At 29.2% G+C, this 23,778-nt stretch overlaps 1 protein-coding gene across 1 annotated transcript in view; it reads left to right on the top strand.

Annotated features, from left to right (window-relative positions):
- The window catches only part of LOC112684742 (protein dead ringer homolog), a 95,520-nt gene that overhangs the window by 5,952 nt on the left and 65,790 nt on the right, over positions 1–23,778 (top strand). The window contains exons 2-3 of the mRNA XM_025556392.1: positions 20,275–20,583; positions 22,626–22,958. Of these exons, the coding sequence (XP_025412177.1) occupies positions 20,275–20,583; positions 22,626–22,958 (642 nt within the window). The remainder of the gene's footprint in view (positions 1–20,274; positions 20,584–22,625; positions 22,959–23,778) is intronic.

The following is a 23,778-nucleotide window of genomic DNA, read 5'->3' as shown; positions in this document are numbered from 1 at the left end:
CCGGTTGTTAAAATACTACAGTATTGTTAGTACGAGTATTTTATAAATTTCGGAAAAAAATAATGAACGAAGAAAATATAATATTATATTATTTTGTAATACAATTAAAGAGTAAGGATATTATTAAGTATTGTAATAGTACTGATAGGAAAATCTCTAAAAAGTAAGTATTGAATCAAAATCACTTTTATTTCATTTTCATTCAAGCTTGAATTAAGCCATAATTTGTATTGTTTTTTATGAACTACAACTGTTTATTTCATGATGACTTATAAAAATACATACTGGCATATTTAACGAATAAGTTATCAATTTATTATTTTTCTTCATTCAATATAAGTCACATCTTAACGTTTACTATAAAATAAACATATAACATATATTATTTTATAATTCAAAATTATTTTAGAATAAAAAAAGGGAAAATTGAAGATAAGAGAGATTGAGAATTTGAAAAAAATTTCTGGGAGGGTCTGAATCTTAAAATCCTAGCCTTTCCAAAATTATTTGTTACAATGAAGTGCATGTTATTGTTATCGTTAAACGCGATTCACACTGTTACAGCACGGCACAACAAACTTATTATATTCACATTTAACACCGTCATCCACCGTCAAAAAACGTCACCCACTATTATTTCAAATAAATATTGTTTTTCATATGTAGCTAGTCTTTCTAGTTCACTTTTCATCAGTTCAATATAAAATTTGAAACGTTTCGTGATTTATCGATGCTAATAAATAGCATTTTTATTAAATGAAAAAGAAGAAAAAAAATTCGATGATTATTCGAAAAAAATCCAAGCAGAGGAGAACAATTTGGGCCCACAATATTTTTTTTAAAAAAAAAACAAGTGTTTTACATTTTTATACAGTTTTTAATGATTTTTAAATGTTCAAAAACTAAAATGTAAATATGATACATTTATAGGTTATAAAATGTCTCTAACCGTATTATCGTATTGTAGACATAGTTAGGTATTGTAATTCAATATTATAACTTTTCAATCGGTGACTACTGCAGTTTAACACCAGTCATGCCTGGTCCGGCATATTCACACTGCACCGATTTTGAACGTACCAACACTGACCAGATCGCCAAACCTTTTTTTTTTAGGCAAAGGTGGTCGATCTAGTCCGGTCCGTGCTGTAACGTGATCGTGTCGTGTCGTCCGTATCAATGTGTATTATTTTCTTATAATCTAATAATTTATAAATATATATTATATTTTATATTATAAATAACATTTTATCGTGTCATGGTCATACCGCAACAGTGTGAATTACGCTTTAATCACAAGCGTGAATACAATCATCAAGTTTGCTATAAACATAGTTATTTTCAAATACGATTAAAGGCATTAAATCTCCTTTTTTAATCACTATATGAGTATATTATAATGTATACAATAGTAAATAACAATAATTAAAGAAAGTTTATTATGTAATTGTAATATTACGACGCGTGTATACGGTGAAAAACTCGAGCAAGAGTATCTAAATCTATCATGTACATATTAAACGTAATAAACCATGTATACAAAGAAATAATTTTAGCAAGTACTTAAATATCTATGTATATAAATTATAATGTACTTAAGTAAATAAGATTTTTTTGTTGGAGTCCTTACTATGAGTAGTCGTTAAATATATTTACTATGTACGTGTAAACTGTATGATGATTTTACCCTAATTCTAACCCAGGAAGATATCTAACACTCGATCAAATCTTATATCATCCTGCTAATTTACTGCAAAATAATAATACTATATTACTAAATCGTACTACTAAACTACTGTATTATAAAAATGATTAAGAAATACTTTATACAAATATGATGTACATATATTTACTTATTTTTTAGAACTCAATTTCGTGTTGCTTATAAATAGGGAGACTAATTAATATTGATAAGACTTTTTATTCTGATATTTATAAGTCATAAATATCAGAATAAATAGTCTATGCTATATGGTTACGCTTGAACCTAGATAGTCAAATATTATAATACTATAATGGACATATTTTGATAAATTTACGTATACATTTTTATATTATTAATTTCTTTCAGCATTTTACCATTAAAACTTTTGTAGCAATAACAGAGTTATTACTTACCACGAAAATGTTATTACATTCATATAAGATTATACTTTATGAAACTTATATATATATACATCGGCATTGCCACGATTTAATGAAATAATATATACTTATAAATATAATATATATCTTAAAGGGTCATTTTCTTATATATAGTTAAATGAACAAGAACAATTTTTATACTGAAACCATTACTAAATTTACGTTTATCAATTCATTGATGTACATATACACATTATACAAATATATAAATACGATTAGAAAATATATATACGTATAATATAGTAATATTAATATTATGATGTATATTTTTCAAGTTTTTCTTTGTTTGTGACAAGTGTTTTACTATTTTAAACGGCTTCACGCATTATACATACACTGTCGTGGATAATTCCGTAGTTAAATAATGAACTAGAATAGATTGATAAAATTAAATAATTATTTGTTATGTTGTTATTTATCTACTTAACAATATTACTTCGAAGTGTAATATTATACGTCACAGGTATGTACACTCGTTTTACCTGGATGATATCAATAGAATCTATCGCTCTATAGCAATGTATTTTACGTTCTTTTACAATTCAAAAATCAAAACTCAGTGAATTGTATAGGATTACGATTATTTTATATTACATTTCTCAATTATATTTACACTACAGCTATATGAATTATTTAAAGTAATTAATTGGTGATGAAAAAAATAGAAAAGGAGTAGGTACTTATATATAAATCGCATTTTTCATAGAAAATAAAAATTATTTGACTATTATAAACCAAAATTTACCCAATAGAAATATCTCTGGATTGAATACTTCAAGGAAAAATATCCGTGAGAAAACCTAAACATTTTCGAAAAAAAAAAATTGTGCATACAATTGTAAAGAGTTGGTTTTTAACAGGGATAGATGAAAATAAGTTTATAGCACAAATTAATTGTTTTTATAGCTATCTGAAAAATAACTAAAAGGTACATAGATTAATGTTGTCAATGTAATTATTCATAAACATCCATAATTGTAAGTCGATTTGTATACTCAATATTTTAAAAATGCTAGAATCATTTGAATAAGTTTTTGTTTAAATAATTCCAAAATACGAGTATATTTAATTTTCACAATAAATATACAATATAGAATAATATTTTAGATGAAATATGTAGTAAAATGTTAAACTAACGTTAAATACACTAAATTCGGAGTATATAAAACCTACTTAGTTTTTACCGGAAATAATAATTTCCGTGTGGCTTATATATACGTAGTTATTTATTTATAGATATTAACCGGCTGATCATCTAAACTCCACAGAGTGATATCCTTAGTCTCGACCCTTTATTCTCCCACCATTCAAAATTTACCCCACTGCCATAGCACGATTTCCTTCGAAATGTTGTTATATCACATGTTTTTGTATATATAAAACCATGATATGCAGATTTACTTGTGTATATGTGTATGTTTGTGTGTAGATCTTAAGGTCTCTATCCTGCATTTGCGAGACTATTTCCTCAAACATCACTATCGGTCGTGCAATCCACGACGACGTGGTTACAGGGTACGCGCCCTTCTATTGTTTCTCCTTAATGCACGAGCGCGCGCTTGGTTTGTGCCGCCAGATGTCGTACGTTACCATGGTCACCGATACTTTCTTACATTTAATACATATGCATTAATACAATATTATTATTAATAATTAGCGGCCTGGCATGACGTTGTTTCATCATCATCTCTGCAGTTTTGGTCATTGATAAATAATAAAAGAGGGGGAAATCATATATAATCAGCCCTGTATTTAAAAATTTGGGGCCTCCTGGCATATAATTTATGCTCCATCAAAAATAAATAATAATAATATAACACTTATTATTTCGTCCATAATTGAGATTCTTTAATATTAAAATATAAGTTATAAATGAAAATCGTTTAATACTTTTTTTAAATAACAAATAAAACAAATTATAACATAATAAAACATACTATTTTCTTTTTTTATTGTTTTAATTTTTTTTATTAGGTACATCATTTTTAAAATTAATTTTGCTAAAATATTTTGCCGCCCCTGAGACTTGACGCCCCCGGGCATATGCCTACCCGTGGCCCTCCTAAATACGGGCCTCTATACAATCAAATATTATATCTATGCATCTCATAACTGGGCTTAAGGACTTTTAGCATTTGCATCCTTTTTTTAATTATTGTTAAATATAGCAGAGTGCGAAATAAATTCGTTTTTCGATGCTATGATATCAGATCTAAAATTTGAATGCGCATATTTTTGCATATCTGATAAATTTTGCAGGAGAGTGCATATTTTAAAATTGTTATGTTTATTTTGCATATTTTGACAATTTTTTTTAATTTATAATTAAAAACTATAGATACATATAATTATGTATACATATTTCAAATGATCGAAAAAAAAATGTACTTAATAATTATTACTTCCTGTAATATGCTATCTACAAGCTACCTCACATATCTCGTTATAATTTGTGTGTAAGTATAAGTATAAATAAGTATAATTTATAAGTATAAATAATACTATAAACTCATATCGATCGTATCTGGATATCGACCGGATGTCGATAAAGATAATACTTGATACAGAATAATAGATTATTTATTTAGTGTTCAGTTCAGTTGATTATTATACGTCGTTATTTTTGCGTTTCGCAACCACGCAACGTCGAATCATACATACAACTTACGTATTTTGTAACATTGTGTAATGCCGAAAGTACAACAGTCTACGAGTAGTCGACTGCAAAGTTTTGTTTTGGAGTTTAAAGATACATTTACATCCGATAGACACGTTTTATTTTGTGTACTATGTGGTCATTTTTTTTTAATGCATATAAATGTATATTATAATGCATATTTGCATGCAAATTTATGTGTTTTTAGAGCTATAAGTCCCTAAGCCTACTCATAACGAATTGTTTAAGAAATACAATATTTATTTATTTATTTATTATAAAATTTAACGCCGAACGGCTTTTTACATAGGTATGGTAGGTACAATAAAATAACATTGAGTTTGTAAAATAACAGAAATAAAATAGTAGAAATTAAACTTAAGATTAAATAATGGTAAATAGAATCACAGTTGATTGGCCAATCTAAGCATCCTGTGCATTGGGTGATTGTGGCTGAAAGAAGAAAATTGAGTTGGGATGTAGAAAGGAGTTTGGTTACGAACATTGTGGGAAGGGACTTTAAATTAGATTTTTGATAGTAAGTCAAGTGAATCGATAGAGTTTTTTAGAAGAGCATGGATGAACTGTAAATTAATATTATTTCTACGTGAGGATAAAGAGGGTATATTTAGAAGATAGCTAATATCAGAATAGTTATGATTAGGGGATGGTAATTTAAGAATAAAAACAGCGTTGGAAAGGAATTTATGCTGGACTCGCTCAATATGTAACTGATCCTTAAAAAGATATGGATGCCAAACGACAACCCCATATTCTAAAATGGATCTAATAAGAGCAAAATATAAAGAACGGAGACAAGTTGGTGACGAAAAAAGTTTGGTATTACGTTTAATAAAACCTAAAACCTTATTAGCATGACTCGTAATAATGTCAATGTGATGGCTAAAAGAGAGAGTGGAAGTATAAAAAATACCCAGATCTTTTATAATAGATACACGTTGTAGAGGAATGTTGTTAAGCAAGTGGGGGTAAAGAATAGGATTACGTGATTTAGAGAAGGATACGACACTAGATTTATTAATATTAAGGGAGAGGCCTAGGGTAGATACCCAGTAATTAAATTGAATAAGTTCATTTGATAAAGTTAGACAGTCAGAATGGGTTTCAATTTTAAGGAAAATTGTTATGCCATCAGCATAGAGAAGGAAATGAGCCTTGTTTAGGAAACTGGAAATTGAGTTAACATAAAGGCAAAACAGTAGAAGACTCAGGTGACTACCCTATGGAACACCAGAAGTAACATCTGATAGGCTGGATGAAACCCCATTTAATTTAACGAATTGTTTACGGTTGAACTGAGCAAGGAAAGAAGAGGATCGCCAATACCAATACGGTCAAGCTCTTTAATAAGCAAGTTATGAGGAACGGTGTCGAGTGCTTTAGATAAATTGGTAAAAATGACGTCAACCTGAGCGCCATTGCTAAGACAGTCATAAATAAAAGAAGAGAAAGAAACGCTACAAGAAACAGAACTTCTTCCAGTTTGGAAACCGTATTGTTGAGGAATAAGAATATGATTTAATCTAGGCCTTAAATAGTTATATAAGAGAGATTCGAATATTTTAGTGATGTGTGGTGATATGGAGATTGGACGATAGTTGGTAACAAGAAACGATACAGAGGACTTGAGGACAGGAGTGACAGAGCATATTTTCCACACTTTCGTCCAAAAACTTCCTAAACAGGAGATATAGTGGGAAAAATAAAGTTAAACGACAATGGAAAAGCAAGGAGGCCGAGATACCATCAGGGCTAAGAGAAGAAACCCTTTTCAACTTATCGAGAGCAGAGAGGACATCATCAGGAGAAAAGTAGCAGTTAGATGGAAGTGAATGAGTGTGTTCAAATGGGAGGTCAGGAGAACAGGGTGGGATTACCGGTTTGTAGACAGATGAGAAGTATTGAGAAAAAAGGGAACCCGGTTCCAAATCAGAAGAAGCAGTGAGCGAGCCATATTGAATATTCGAAAGAATGGTTATGGTTATATGTAATGAGATATAATTTTAATATTACTATGCAGACGTGGAAACTTAGGTTTATTCGTAAAACTACAATATATTATTATCTGCGATGACAAAACATAGTATGATCAAATGTATTGAGAAATTGGCTATTAAAATAATATATCCACATAAATGACAATGTAATATTAATACTAAGGTAGTGCTTCCCAAACTTTTTCGACTTACGGCGCCCTCTTTGATCTAAGGTTTTTTCAGGGCGCCCTTCTCTAAATCATAGCACGGCTAATCATAAGAAAAATTGTAGACCGGATAGTATTTCATAACGGCGCGGCACTCCTGTAAAGACATCGTGGCGCACCAGAGTGCCGTATCGCACATTTTTGGAACTGACGTACTAAGGCATGCAGGGAGCTCATTGTCTCAATATGGTTTCGTTGATGGCAATAGTTTTTAGCTTATCTTGCAGTAGATACAAAGTATAATACAATATAGTTTCGATGATGAAATAATAATTATTGTGGCGGAGCTGTTGGGCTTTAGATAGTTTTTCCCTATATACGGTAGCAAAAGTGTTCATAAACCTTATTTTAAGTTCATAATTTAATTTTTATTTTAAATATTATTAGTTTTTATTTAATATTGTCTAATATTTTTAAGTCACGACTATCGAATATAGTATAACTACGAAATTGTCTACATTCACATATCGTTATCGATACATACAGTCTGAAAGATATGTATCTATTTATTATTATTTAATTTCATATCTTTGGTAATAATACCATGTATTCGCTTGAAACCGATGACCAGCCTTAGGGTCAATGACTTGGTCGAAAAATCTATTGTTCTCGCTAACATATATATATATATATATATGTATAAAAATTTATAATCTACCTATATATTTAATTGCCAAACGACCTTGTTATTATACACTAAAATTGCTTCATATTAAATGTTATGATGAAATTGAATCGTTTTTACCAAAAAGTTATTGATTTTGTATGGATACTAAATATACATAAAACTAAATGGTTTGTATTAATAATATTACTATGATAATGACATTTTGATATTAAAATGACCATTAAGTGCCTATTGATGTATATATAATAGATGTTCGTCAAATAATTTACGTGTGGATAATGATGATTAATATAAACGATGTCAATGTCTTGAAATTATTCATAATAATAATATAACTCGTATAAACAACCTACGACCGATTTCCAGGTCGTTAAAAATAATGTAGAGTGATCGAAATTATCACGCACACTGCACAGATTCAAAGATTTATAGGGCCTACATAGTCTACAAACGTATAAATGTAATGTCCGTGGTCAGTTTAGTGCTTTGTAATAACAGGTTTTTTTTTTTGTATCTATGAAGATCAACAACGTATAAGTCAGTAAAGATATACTTTTCAGTTTTGTACGTAATTTTTTAACGAAAAGAGTGAATTTCATCTACTTATTATGGATGCGTATTATGCGTGGTTGAAATAAATTTGAAAAGTTAGTTTTCGAACCTTCACCGTGTTGGCTGTAAAGATTTATATTTTAAATATGATTTATGTGAAAACTTAAGTTTTTAAATTTTCAAAATACTGATTATAATAAACATAATGTATATAAAATAATATCACAAATTTCGAATATATTTAGGATAATGTCACATTGTATAATATAGATAATTTTATCTATGTATGTATAATACCTACCTATAGATTATAATGTTTCAAATAATCAAAAAATACCAGCTCTATTTTGTTTTGAGATTTATTGAATATATTCCTTTACGGTAAAGTTCTAGAAAGTTCTAGAAAGTTTATTAAGTTAAATACTATGGTAAAATATACACACTATTATGAAGCGTAATTGTAATCGTGACTTAAAAATCATAATGTTAGTAATATAATATTATATAGTGTTACATGTTTTAAGTTTTGATGTCTAACTCTTAACATTTTTAATGCACTATACATAATGATACATATAAATATAAATATATATATCACGAGAATAAAAGGGTATAACACTCGTTTACGAACACCAGATGGTAAGCTGGGCGTGCGTGGACTGGGTGAAAACGGAAAGAAGGGAAATATTTTTCCATGTAATATTAAAGTAACTATACAGGTATACAACACGATTGAAAATAGAATAACAAACAAATAAAGATTTTTTACTCCAAAACATATAATTGTAACCCCATGTATATATATAAAAAGGGGTCGAACGGTCGTCAACTTTGAGTGACGTATATTATTTATATATTATGTGTATTATTGTAAATAACTACCAAGGCTTATCCTCTCACTCTGCAAGTAGTCATGTGTAAGTATACGCTTGGAGTATACACACCTGAATATCTTCCCGCTACTATTTGCGACGACATTAACGAGACGTACATGGATTTCAGCGACCGATAAGCGTTTTGCTATACATGCTATGTACGAGATGAATATTGTCTGAGAGAATAAAAACAATATATATTACATACGAGACGATAAATTTTCCATTATTTCCGTCGAAACTCATAAGTACTTTGTACATAGGTATCATTATTTATTTATATTTACTAGAAGTGTACTATACAGTTGTATATTTAAATATTGTAATTAAAACATAATTTTTATGCAATTTCTCATCGTATTAATAACACGCGTATATACCAATTTTGTTTTTACGACCAAAGGCGAAAACAGGAAACTAAATTTTTTTCCAGTTATATGTTCAATCACCTGCAGTTTTGATACTGACTTTTAGTTAGAAACTTTTTAGCTTTTCATTGAACTGCCCAGTGGTCTGATTGACAGTTTTAGCATAAAATCCATGCGAATATGTTTTTTTTTCGCCGTAAGGTATTGAAAAATAAACAATTATAAGTAAATAATCACTCAATTTACTTATAAAATTGAAATTAAATCAAAAATCTACTCCACAATGTACTTTTTAATTATTTTTAAAAAATAACCGAGATAATCAAATGAATAGTTTTATAGAGCATATGCCTGAAAAATATTCTATTTCACATTTATATATATATTGATGAAAAAAAATATATACGACCTATACTTAAATTTTTTTATTTTTATGCCAAGAATTAAAAACACGAATACATATTATCAAAAAATATGTATGTTAACGATAATTATATTTTAGTTCGAAATTTCATTTTCTAAACTTTTAACTGTCTAAAATGATAGAAGAACTATATAAACAGCAGTGAATTAAAAGTATTTCGGAGAAAATGTCCGAATTCGTGTTGGAAAACACTTATAGTATTTTTTTGAGTAGATTTAAACTTAATTTTATAATTTGTATGGAAATATAAAATTTAAAACGTAAAAAAAAACGTAGACATTATATTCACATACCCGGTATACAACGTTATTTGCTGAAAAAGAGTATTGACACTAAAACTTTGGGAAATGGAAAACATTTCGGAAAGAGAGAGTAGGAGGATAAGATCTCGAGAAACCTACTCACTTACGTGCGCCACTAATCACATATTTTATAATTTGACTGCTCGTCAATTCGATTCGACGCTGACGTTATGTTTGTACAGTAAATATATGTATACTCGTATGTGCATAACATATAATATTATTAAACAGAAGCTTTATAAGAGCTAATTATAATATACATACGTATAGATTCTTAGAAAGGAATCCGTACTATGAATTAAGTGAGCGATATCAACGATGTCGCCAAACAACGGCCCCGTCTTGGATTAAACGGCAGACTTGTTTTACAACATAAGAAGCCCAGTTCTGGTCGTATTATTATTACATCACCGAGTTCTAATATCATTATGATATTATACGGACGTCGTATAGGTTGTTTAATTTTTATGATTTCCCTCCCAAAAAAAAAATAAATATGTTCTATACGTATATATTATGTACATATAACATTATAACATTGGTACCACATGATATGTATAAACTGAGTATTAACTGTATGGTTTTGGATCTATTGCAATATATATATATATATATATATATATGTATATTATACACCAATGGCGTATGTAGGGGGGGCCTACTGGGCTACAGCCCCCCCCAAAAAATGTTTTAAAAAACTTAAAAATTATTTTAAACGTATGTTATATTTTAATGGTGTTTTATGCTTATTTAGAATTTGCGTCCAACGTCAAATCGTTTTGGGACATTTTGTAAGTGAAATTTAGATAAGTACCTACTGTGTCTTTATAGTAATTCTTAGCAGTGATAATTTAACTCTGTCCATAGTAACCCCTCCCGAAAATATTTTCTGTATACGCCACTGTTATACACCCTCTACAATAACTGTACATAATAAACATAGGTAGTATTCAAATTAAATTTAATCGAAATTAAATTTCGTCGTTATATGTACATTTGGGTAGTAACCTACCGGCCTTATTTACCGTGTATAGTATGTATAAATATATGTATATTCTAAAAAACTACACGGATTTTCAAGTGCTAAAATATATTGTATGCGCAATCACCTTGGCTTTGATAAGCGTAGTTTAGCTTCTCTCATTTCACGTGTAATTAGCCACTATGGTGTAATATCCTGATCAAATTCGATTTTCATCAATCATTTAATTTTAATAAGTAAATAAACGCAATTGTATAAAACAATTGTTTTTCCCGGAAATTTTTGTATTGCCTAAACGAACAAAATACTACTATATTATTCTGTTCGACTTCCGAATGGTTGATGTATCCGTATTTTCACAGCTATTATTATATTCCAGTTAAAAATTGTATAGGATACTACTAATCAGTTATACATGTATTTATATAATAAGAACATTTTTCCAAAAAAAAAAAATCACTTGTTTCACGTTTAATCACACAAAGTAACAAGAAAAATCATATTTGATCTGAAATTAAGTATTAAAAATTTGCCTACACCTTTATGACTTGTAAAGCTCTAGAACCTTCTGTTCTGATCAATATTTTAATGATTATTATATTTTTACAAAACTTGGTTAATTATATCCTGCTAAAATAATAGTGATAATAATTGTTGATCAAATTTAACAGTAGGTACACCTGTAAATCAAATAGACGGTTATTTGCTTGGCCGTCTCTGACATATGTCTAACGGCATTGATAGTAGTAAAGACGTATTTAAAAACGGTTTGTCGACTAAAAGCAAATGTTCGATTATACGCGGAACCGCAGACAATTGGACTATATATACAGCGATATATGTAGCCGTCAAAGAAAATTATATGTTTATAAAAATTATTAAAATATACTTGAAGACGATTCCGGTGAGGCGTGTCCGTGTAAGGTAGCAAAATAATAAACATGATAAACCTCAAACACAATATACCAGCTATTGATTTTTTTATAGTTGAAATTTGATTATTATAATTTCGAGCAAAAAACAAAAAAAAAAAAAAAAAACACGGTATACCTGTTTAAGTATATTATTATACTATTATCCGAAGGAAGTCACCTCAGTAACATACGGTAGGGTTATATAAGTAATTTAGTTTCGTTAGAAAAAGTATAAATGTTATAATATTGTTTAATACCTATATGTACATAAACGTACGTACGTAAGTTCGTGTTTACAATATACCAATATACAGATGCAGTGGTAGCTTAGGTTGACTATATATCAAAAGTTTTGAAGCGAATATCAGCATTTTTAAATGTACAACTTATATTCTGAAATATAATATTACTACTGATATATATATATATATATATATATATATGTATGTATAAAACGTGTTTGTGTGTGTATATGTGTATTTATGTTTACATTGTATGTAGATTGGTAAGGTTTAATAGTGGTGTCGCCACGATCCGATTTCCGTTACGACGATGATGTGGGTCATTTTTATTTATTTATTTTTAATTTTGTTTGTTTTCGTTTTATTCTGTTTGAAATGTAAGTAGTCTAGAAAATTAAAAGAAAAAAAAAAGGAAAAAAGAGTATTAATATATGTACATAATAAGCGAATGAACGATACATGTGCGGATATCGTGTTATTCAAAGTGCCCGTCGCGCCAGTGTGATAGATCATATCAATCGACGCGCATTACGCGGCGACGGAGCTCCCTCTAGGCGGAATTGGCGGCGCGGATCCGGGTAATCGGATTTACTTGACTACAATAATATTATATAGTAGTCACACGTGCTCGTTTACGAATTTTTTTTTATTCTTTCGCTCGGTCTTCATTTTCTGGCTTGACTGAATTCTGCCACTATTATAAGTGCCACCGTGAGTAGACAGCGAGAACTCACAAAAAAAAAAAAAAAAAAAAATCGTACATAACTAGTTAAACGTTATAAAATGTATTATTTTTTGACTTATTTGGTTTAGCCCTTTATACCATATACTCATTGCTATTTTTATCTATACATTCGCCATTATTTTCTTTCTCTTATTAATTTGCAAGTTTTTTATTTCACGCGTATTTGTAGGTATATGATTTACAAAACTGTCCATTAGATTTTTTTTTTTGTTTGTTTTATAAGCTATTCGATAAATTAACATAATTTACTGGTATTATTTAATTTAGACCTCATTCATAATCTACTTTATAATTTAAATTTAATATGTCCATTAAATGAATGGTGGTTATAATTATGTTTCTTTTTATTTTTTTACTTTTATACCATACTACTAATATATCAATCATTATTATCATCATATAGGGTGCAACTTTGTCTTTTTTAATAGGTAAATATGATCTTATGTGGGAACAAAAAAAAAAAAATTACTATAAATTAAGTCCTAGTTTTGGTATCGCTCTGTAGATTTGCTGAATATTAAAACTCTTATACATATATAGTATATAGTATACACTACTCTTCTGACACATAATAGATTATGTCACCCGATGACTGGTGTCTATATAATATGTATAGCACGCCGAATTGTTTTCTATATGGTGTCTCCGGGAAAACTTCTCGAGCAGTTATTAGCAAATAGTTTTCACGCGCGCGAAATTGATGAACCGATAGTGTGCGCGTGATGTACTAACACACACACACACACACACTCACATACACCCACCGTACATGTATTGATATTGGAATGCGTTTACTAGGGGGAGGTAAATAGAACATCAGCAAAAAGTAACAAACATTCATCATTGGGTCGTCACTAATCTTGTTTCGGTGTTCTGGATAAAGGGGTGACCGGCAGCGGCAGGAAAGTGTCAGATGGTTTCGCGTGTAATTAATGATGTCGTAAGAATTTATTTAACGAGCAACTTTCAGGCGGCAAATAAGAAAAAAATAAAAGTGTAAAATAAAATAATGAACCGTGTAAAAGGAAATAACGCATTTTGTGTTTATATTAGCGTTTTGGATATCTATCAGTATAATTAATGAATAGCGCATCTCGGTATTCGTAATACATAAATATATATAACTACTTATGTATAATATTCATGTATAGGTACAAAATACCTTGCTCCTCGATATATTTTACGTTTTATTTTATAGTGGCCTAAATAACTGAAAATAAATGCGTGTGTGTATAGCGGAAGATATATATATATATATATATTGCATGTAATATATTCCTTTTTTCTAAGACAGTAGTGAGACTAAATTTTCATTTAAATTAGTAAAATCAAGTGTGCAGTCCGAAATTATACAAATAATAAGGTCTGGTTCCTTCATAGCTGTACATTGATAATACTACGCTTGGAACCGTAAACTAATGCCTGTAAAGAAATATTTATTACCATACCGTTTATATCATACCATTCCGTTTTGGGAAGTTTTTATCACCCACCAGATGCCTAAATCGTAATGGTGAGAATCGATAATATAATTTTAGTGTAGGTACAATATAAAAAATTCTATAAAGATATAATATAAAATATGTATTTGATATATTATACATGATACCTTTGTGAGCTCTTTAATTAAATGTAATGTAAATATTTCATATTGTTATTAGTGAATTTCATTACACGAGTTATATCTTCAATAGTATATGTATTGACATTTAAAAGCACAGAATATACATATATTTACATGATGCATATACAGACAACGACGGATAGGAGTACAGGTTGTGGACACAAGTTTAGTTATATTAAGTTTACGTCAGTATACCGATAAATAATGACAGTAGTTTTGGTTGCCCGTTATTGCCGGAATCCCGTGTAAATAACAGTCATCTGATATATTATATGCTTACATTCTATTATTGTGTAAGTGTGTGTATTTTCTATTTTCGATTTTCTCCACCAACTACAGTTCCATTAATAACGTAGGTACTTCAATATTATATATTAGGTATATTTAACCCCACACCATTGCTTAAGTTTGTGTATTTACTATTAGTCCTCGTTACCGACGTGATTATGAGTTTGAATTTCTTTTTAGAATCAACTATTTAACCTTTTTTATTATTATTATTATTATTTTATCGGTTCATGTGTATAATAGAATATTGATAAAGTAACTCAAAATTCAAGTTTTTCAATTAAGTTAAGTTAAATTAAAATATCAATTTGAAAAAGGCTAATTTCAGTTAATTAGTTAAGTTTAAAGTTTCTTAGATTAAGAACCATTGGCTTTAAAAAAAAAAAAAGAATTTTTTTTTCCATAAAATGTATAGTCCCATACATTATTTTACATTAATTATTTCCTTAAATAATTTAAAAAACCACATACCATCTAAATATAAAACATCCTTCTATTTCTAAATGTTAGTATTTTTGATATAAGTTATTAATGAATAACTATAGAAATAAAAATTTTAAAATTAAGTGTAAAATTAAAAAATTTTAAATGGAGATGTATTACTTTACAAATATATGTATAAGATAAGCAAGTAAAATTCATATAATTAATTGTTTCATATAAATTGAATAGTTTTATATATGCATATAAAAATTTATCGAGAAAACAATCCATTTTTGATTTTATTCAATACCAACAAAACAGGGGAGGAAGGATTAAAATTATTATTATTTATTATTTAAATTGAGATGTTCTAGGTACCCAGAAATTACTCAATATTTGAGTAATCGATGTCATGATTAAGACTTGGCATTTACCCGGAACTCGGTGTAATATTGAAATTTTTACTCGATCAATATTCGGTATCCGATTTATAATAAATTTTCTACACAGAACATCTCTAATTTAAATTACAAAAAAATTAAACTAATTACTTATGCGATAGGTATTTTTTAATTAATAAAAAAAAATCATAATTATGACACAAAATTAAAATTGTATAAATGTTTAATATATTTTTTGTTAATACTCGTATAACAATTAATTTCTATTAATAATGGTTACCGAGTGCTATAAAAAATGAGTCGTGGGCCGTGTGTTTGACATGTCCGATATAAGATATAAACTGCGATATATATTTGAACGTTTTTATTGACAAAATATTCACAATAATGATATTGTTCATACTTGTAGGTTAAATAAATCCATTATAATATAATTATAATAATTATTATTATTGTGAATATTTTGTTAATAAAAAGGCTAAAGTATTATATCACAGCTTATATCTTATTAAAAAAAAAAAAATATGTACTATATTATAGTATGATACATTTTTTTTATAAATAAGTATGTATATATATTTATCTACGTATAATAACGCAGATTGGATTTTTAATTATTTTTATACCTCACATATATGAATTGGTTTTAACAACAAAGACGATATTCGAACCAAAACTGTACATATATAATATATGTTTGATGGTTATACACTATATCGGTATTAGGTTTAGAACTCACATGCAACAGATAAATTAATTTTATTTATTATTACTATTATAATTTTTATTTTTATTTTTGGCCACATTAACGTTGTGATTTCAATTCTTCGGTAGTCGCCCCGCAATCGTGACGTGTTGTAAATAATAGTTATTAAAACGCACCCGACTTCTCAATAGTTATTATCAACTCTGAGGCGATGTAAATGCGGCAGAAGGTGAAGAGTTATAATTTTTAAACTTCGGATTTTCGAGTACAAAGCGTAGGAGATGAAAATAATAATAATCCATCGACGGACTGTCTTCACGAAAAGCGTTTCAGAATTTTATGTGAGGTGTGGCATTAGATACAGACACTATTGTACATTTTTCATGTGGTTTTTTTTTTTCTATCTCCTTTTATATAATATCCTTATCGACAACGATGAACATTTGAACTAGAGAATTTTTTTCAACTATTTCATTAGGGTAGAAAATCATAAATTGGTTTGATTTTTTTGATATACTGTTATATATATATTATTCCATCCATGACGCGTACCAATCATGTTGCGGAGATGCTAAACGTAATTTTTATTGCGTGATCCTTTAGAGAATTCTTATATTAATATAAAAACGAATTATTTATAAAATAAAAAAAGATAACCTGCATGTATATACTGGCGTAACACGCAATCCGAGGCAGCCCAGAGCTATCACGATCTCCCAAAAAATCCATAGTTCCGTAAAAACCAGTAGTCGCTCCCATCGTTGTAGTGAAATCCATAATAAGGTCGATACATATAATATTACATACGCATTAATCGAATTGTTAAATATATATGTATAGCAGTGTGCCAGACGATTGGTATCGAAATCATAATTACATCGTGTGCAGAACAGTAGATCTGGTCGGTAGCAAATTTATAATGTTTTGTATTATAGTATTATTTTGTTTAGCATTCAATACACTGTTGTGCGGCTCGTAATTATTGAGAGTGCGCGCGCGCGCCCTTACTCCTTCGCCAGTGATAATTTTTGAATATAAGAATAATTAAAATTTTCAATTTTCACGTACAGCGTACCAAACATTGCGTTTCCCAAAGTATACCTATGGGTATAGTGTGATTAAATGTAGTAAAATAATATGTAGTCATAACTGTATATAAATATTACATTTTGATGTTATTTTTATGATGTCGATAACCATTCACAGGAAAATCAAATCCTTTCTATATACATTTATTATAATTATAAAAATTACAAATTAAATGTGTACTAAACAAGTCGAACAGATCGAGTGGATTAAAAAATAATGATTGATCGCACGTTTTACCATTACGTTATGTTTTAATGTTTATTCTCAAAACTTATTAGGTGTAGTATTCGGAATATATTTACATACGTGAAATTAAAAATTATGACAAGTTAATCGATTTAAGACGGACGTGGCTATAGGAATATTTTTAAATCGTCGACCGCACACTACGACACCAAATCATGTTCGAACGGATCGTATTTTTGGCCGATTCTTTCTGATAAATTGCTTATGACATTGGGTTGACGATAATATGACGATTTCAAAGTGAATTAATATTAAAGCTCGCGGGTGCGACAGATGAAGGATGTATGGAAAAATAACACGTGTTTCATTAAAATTACATTAGTCCACTTGGAAGTTAGCCACGATTTTTTTTCTACTGCGCCTATGTAGACCGTAAGAACTATTTATTAATAATGAGAATCATAATAATAGATTAAAACGCTGTATAGTTTATTATTAATTAACATGGTGGTTACGCCAATTTCTTGGTCTTTGACGAGCATCTGAATCGACACTCCTTTATAGAATAAAAAAATAACGTCGTCGCGATTATTTGACGTGATACACAGGCGAGAATTTATCGAACGTGATTTGATGTTCGATTATTTTTGACAGAAAAAATAAAAATTAACATTATTAAAACGTGCGTGGTCTAATAATAATGGCACTTATTGTTTTGTTAATTTAACTAATTTAACAAAAAAAATGTATACATAAAGCAGCCGATAAAAGGAAAAAAAATGTCGTGTTTCGAATGAATTATTTATTTATTTTTTTTTTATTTAACAATTTAACGGACCTATGTCCTTTATATAATATATAATAATTATAAGTGTAACATTTAGACAAACGATACAGTTTACAATAATTTAGTAACAATTAGTAACAATTTATTTAAATATTGAATAAGTTTTCAGTATTCACTTTATTTAGTAGTTTTGTTGTGTAGGTACTTGTATTTAGTCACTTATTTAATATAAATAATATAAGTAACATTTTTTTTTTTATTATTTTACAATCATCCACAGGTCATATGACGACGTTACAATGCAAATAATGTACAAATAGTATTATGTAATTATATAAATAAAAAAAAAATTTAGTACATGAATACATAGGAATACATTAATAAATTTAAAGTGTGAATATATGTAGACATAGAAGCTTATAAAGGTTGAAATATACTGTTGAAGTTGGAAGGTTTATGGGTGCTTGTTTCATAGGGTTGATGAAATATGTTATCAATAAAAATTAGCAGTGTTTGAAGATATTGTTTGTTTCAGAACATAATGTATCAGTAAGGTGGTCGAATATCTGTAGTTTTATTATCTTCATATTGTATACACAATATTTGATGAGAATAGGTTTATCGATAAGGAGGACCCCACAGCTTGTGTGGTTGGGAGAAGGATCATCTTTATTCATTAAATGTAAGTTCACGAGTTGTGTATGTCCGACTCTGAGATGGTTGATAGCTGACTCATATTTTTTTAGTTTTAGTTATATTTTATTTGTGTATACTATCAAAAAGTAGAGAAAAGTAAAATAAGTCCGTTATTTCTGGTCGATCATACGCATGATAAATAATTAAATATACAGATACTATTATTCGAAAGTGTATATAATATCTTACATACTAAGCAGATATAACAAAGCATTTTGTTGATTTGATAGTTTGAATACCTATGTACGCGTTATCGCGTGAGACTGTAGCTGTTTATTATAAGCCATCAGGGGATTCTCGTGTCGGAAACCACGTTTTCATTCCAAGCCGAGATCATCTGTACATGGTATCGGTCGGAATAAATTATATACGTTGGATAAAAATAATACTAACATCCCCATATGGCTGATACCCGCACAAAAGAAAGTAAAATTCGATCGCATCGTTTCTTTATAATATATAATATAACGTAATTTGAATATACATATTGCATTGATAACTTTCAATTTAAAGGTACACGTTTTGTTTGTATACACATATATACTTATATATGAGTATATATGTGAGCTCGTTGTATTGCGCAAGCGAACTCATGACCTATTCGACTGACACTATAGGCTCTCATAATATCACACGTGATGGATTGTGTTTAAACATCACTGCATTTGTTTGTATTTATATTTTTCGTATCTCGATCATAAGAGTAAAAAAATCTGCTTTTTATAAGAAGGACAAGAATGAGAAGTCACGGTGGACAAAATCATATAGTTTAATGAAAATATCATACTTCGATAGCAATCCATTTTATTGATATGTGTATTAGGTGCTTAAACAAATTTTTGATTTTTTAAAATAATTGCATACCTTACTAGAGTTTATTTAATAATTTGTCTATTAGCAATGTATTTATTGGATATAAGTTTATTATATTGGAATAAAAATACTAAAGTTTAATGTCTATTAGAGTCTATCTATTATGTAGATTTTTGTATATAACGTTTTCTTTTCGTTTTGCAGCTGAATAGTGAATCATCTTCTGACTTGGACCAACAACGCAACGAACCAACTACCACGGAACAAGTGAAAATGGCTGCTACCGAAGCTGGCAGTCCAAGACGGCTAGGCTTAAATCTGAATCTTAGCGTACAACCCCACGTTGCCGCTTATCATTGGCCACATTCGACAGTGGCCGACGATACGTCACCGTCCAGGTCAAAGGGCACGGACGACGACGATGATGATCGTGACATAGATGACGATGATATGGACTGTCGGCAGGATGAAGAGTGTTCGCCTGAGGATGAACAAGACATTTTGGAAATGCAGGTAAAATATATTTGTACAGAAGAAGAGAGAGAGGAGAGATAGAAAATAAGTGGCCAAGCAAACGCAATAGAACTTTGGAACGTACTTATAAGCATATCGGGGAACCATTAGATTCGATTAAACTGAATAAAGCTTTAGAGATGTAGAAAGCCTCCTTCTAAAAATTGTACATAGTTTCTGCAAAAATGGATTGACTTTAAAAAAAAAAAAAAAAGTTAACTTAACATTAGCTTCAAAACAAATAATACCTGAAGAGATAAATATAATTTTACGTATTTGTCAATCAATTTAAAATAATTTACTCTGATTTATTTTTATTTGTATTGAATAGATGATACTATTCAATTTTGGTTTTTATTATGCATAATATTTCTAAAGAATTTGTCAGTTTATAACTATTAAAAACAAAGAAAATATTTTTTAAAAAAATTAAGAAAATTAAATGTTGAGCTGAACAATGAAACATGATAAAGTGACTGGCTATAACAACAATCAATATTTATATAAATAAAAATGCTTTCATTTAAAATTAAAAAATTTTAAATTTTTTTTTTTAAATTATCATAAATTAAATAATCAATCGTTATTATATCTGTATGACTGTATTTCTTACAGACCTAACTATTTGTTATACACACACACACACACACATATGAATATACTTTGCCGTATCCTCAGATTTCAATGACGGTAATAAGTTATAACTAATTCTTGTAACAATATTAAAAATAACTTCAAGTATATCTCTTGCATACGTGGTTACATTAATATACAGACATTATTGTGAGCAATGTTAAATCCGGCATGGATGTCAAATGGTAATTTGTATAGTAATTATGTGATTACATTTTGGAAACGAATATAATGTAAATTAACTATTCAAGAACGTAGCCAAGATTTACTTCATTATATACTCGTAGAGTAGTTTAGATAAACGGCCGAAAGAAGAATTTTAATAACTATTATATTTAATTATACCTACACCTCAGGAGCTTATCATTTATTCTGTGAACTTGGCATCACAAAGTCGACCATATAACCTTTTGAAATCGTTTAAAACCGTATTGATCATTGCCAGACAGTAGTATCGTAAAATATTTTTGAACTTAATTTGAATTATTTTTAAAGAATTTTCATCGATATGGAATAAACTAGGTGGATATTTAAATAATATCAAAAACAATTGATTTCACTCCAAAAAATTCAACTAACATACTAATAACGTTTCTAAATAATTTCTGCAGTTGATAACTTTTGATTTATACAGTAGCGTTCGCAGAATTTTAGTTCGGTTAATTTTTACTATAGATTTATCAGAGACCTGCGGGATGGCTTCGCCCTCACACCTTCTCCTCTATAGCTAAACTAGTCAATATAACCAACATTTTATAATACAAAATAATTCTTTCAAATTTCTATTTTTGATTTTTGAATTGTCTTAACTCTTAAAATATAAAGTGTTTGGTTGTAATATATTATATACTGTAAATAAAATAATAATATAATTGAACAATATTCACACAGTTTTAAAAGTAACAATTTTATTTTTAATTTATAATAAATTATAGATTCAGTCTTAAATTTAATCTACGATTTGGATTCATAAGTCATTTAGGACCACTACAGGTAGTAAACTTACATCTGTATGAATGTTTCAAGCGATATTTCGGAGAGGGGAGGGCTTTAAACTTTAGAACCCTACCCCTGCGTAAGCCACTGGACTTATAACTTGACCAAATTTCCAGTCAAAATATATTATGTTTCCAGCAACACTTTTTAGAATTCTGTCAAACACGCACATAACGTATTCATATGTATTAATAGATTCTACTATATAGAGAATCACATCACTGAATCGAATCGATCTGCGGTTTTATCTTAATATATAGGTCATTTTTATTGGGATTTTTTTTTCAAAACGAATATACGCATGGTATGCACTTCCACGTAATCATCGTCAATTCGAAGTTTCGGTTGTTTTTTTGGGGGTGTATTATTTTTTTCATTTATACACTTTTATTTTTTATTTTCGTTTCTCGTAGCGCGAAGAACGCGAAACTCTCAACCAACTTGCCAGACAGTTGGCGTCTGGCTCGCGATTGATAACTCCCATGCTCCAACATCTCGTGTACCAACACCCCGGCTTGTCAGTACAGCCGTCTCCATTGCAACACCAGCAACAACAGTCGTCCGGTGTGGCCGTGTCGCTGACGTCTGCCCACAGGCAACCGACCGCGGCTGATCTGTCACCGAAGTCCAGCCACTCGGGTGACACGCCGATGTCTGGCGGTCATTCACTGGCCGAAGTCCATTCACCGTCGATGAGCCGGAATAACGAAGCTCAATCCTGGACGTTCGAAGAACAGTTTCGACAGGTGAGCGACAGAATTACGTACTGTGTTTCGCATTTAACATCTCTATTATTTTCCTTATTTTCCATGACTTTTAAAATCTACCATTGAAACTTGATGGTGATTTGGTACGTTTGGTTCGAGTCTGTGTAGGGAATCAATTGTTTTATGAGTAGTGCCTGCAGAATATTTTTCTATAATATCAGCACCTTCAACTATCCCTATGACGTCTAACTCATATCATTCATACACATCTCCTTCGTGTTAAATACTGATTTAGTGAGCCCAAACTTAACGTATTATTTATGTATTCAATTTATAAATATGTCTCCAAGTTGTCCTCTTATATCCTATATTTGGCACTGGATGAACAGTATTTAAATGATATCTATTACAGACATTTCCCGGAACAGTCTTACTCAGTTTTACTTATCATAGTATAAGACAATTTCAAATAGCCATTAGTTTTATTTTTTTTACTGTCTTAAAAAAAAAAAAAAACTCTTATTGTAAATCTTTTAAGTTTACAGTATAGATCTAGAGAATTTTATAATATCAGTATTTAAATGCTAACTATGTTACAACTTTTGTATTATACTATCATGTCCTAGTACTTAACACGAGTTAAAAACAATGATATTCGCATTTATTATTGATTCCGACTAATTAATATTCTTATTTGTTTACGCTATGGAATAGAGCGTACACCGTTTGGGCGATTCTACCAAAAATATAGTCTGTTTGGGCGAATAAATATATACCGTTTGGGTGGTATAAAAAAGCTTATAATATACACTCAATAATTAATTAAACAAAATTGTATAAAATATAAATAATTAACAAT

This window comes from Sipha flava, unplaced genomic scaffold, assembly GCF_003268045.1.
Source record: "Sipha flava isolate LNK unplaced genomic scaffold, YSA_version1 257_pilon_pilon, whole genome shotgun sequence".
NCBI lineage: Eukaryota > Metazoa > Arthropoda > Insecta > Hemiptera > Aphididae > Sipha > Sipha flava.
This window is presented reverse-complemented; position numbering and strand designations above follow the sequence as displayed.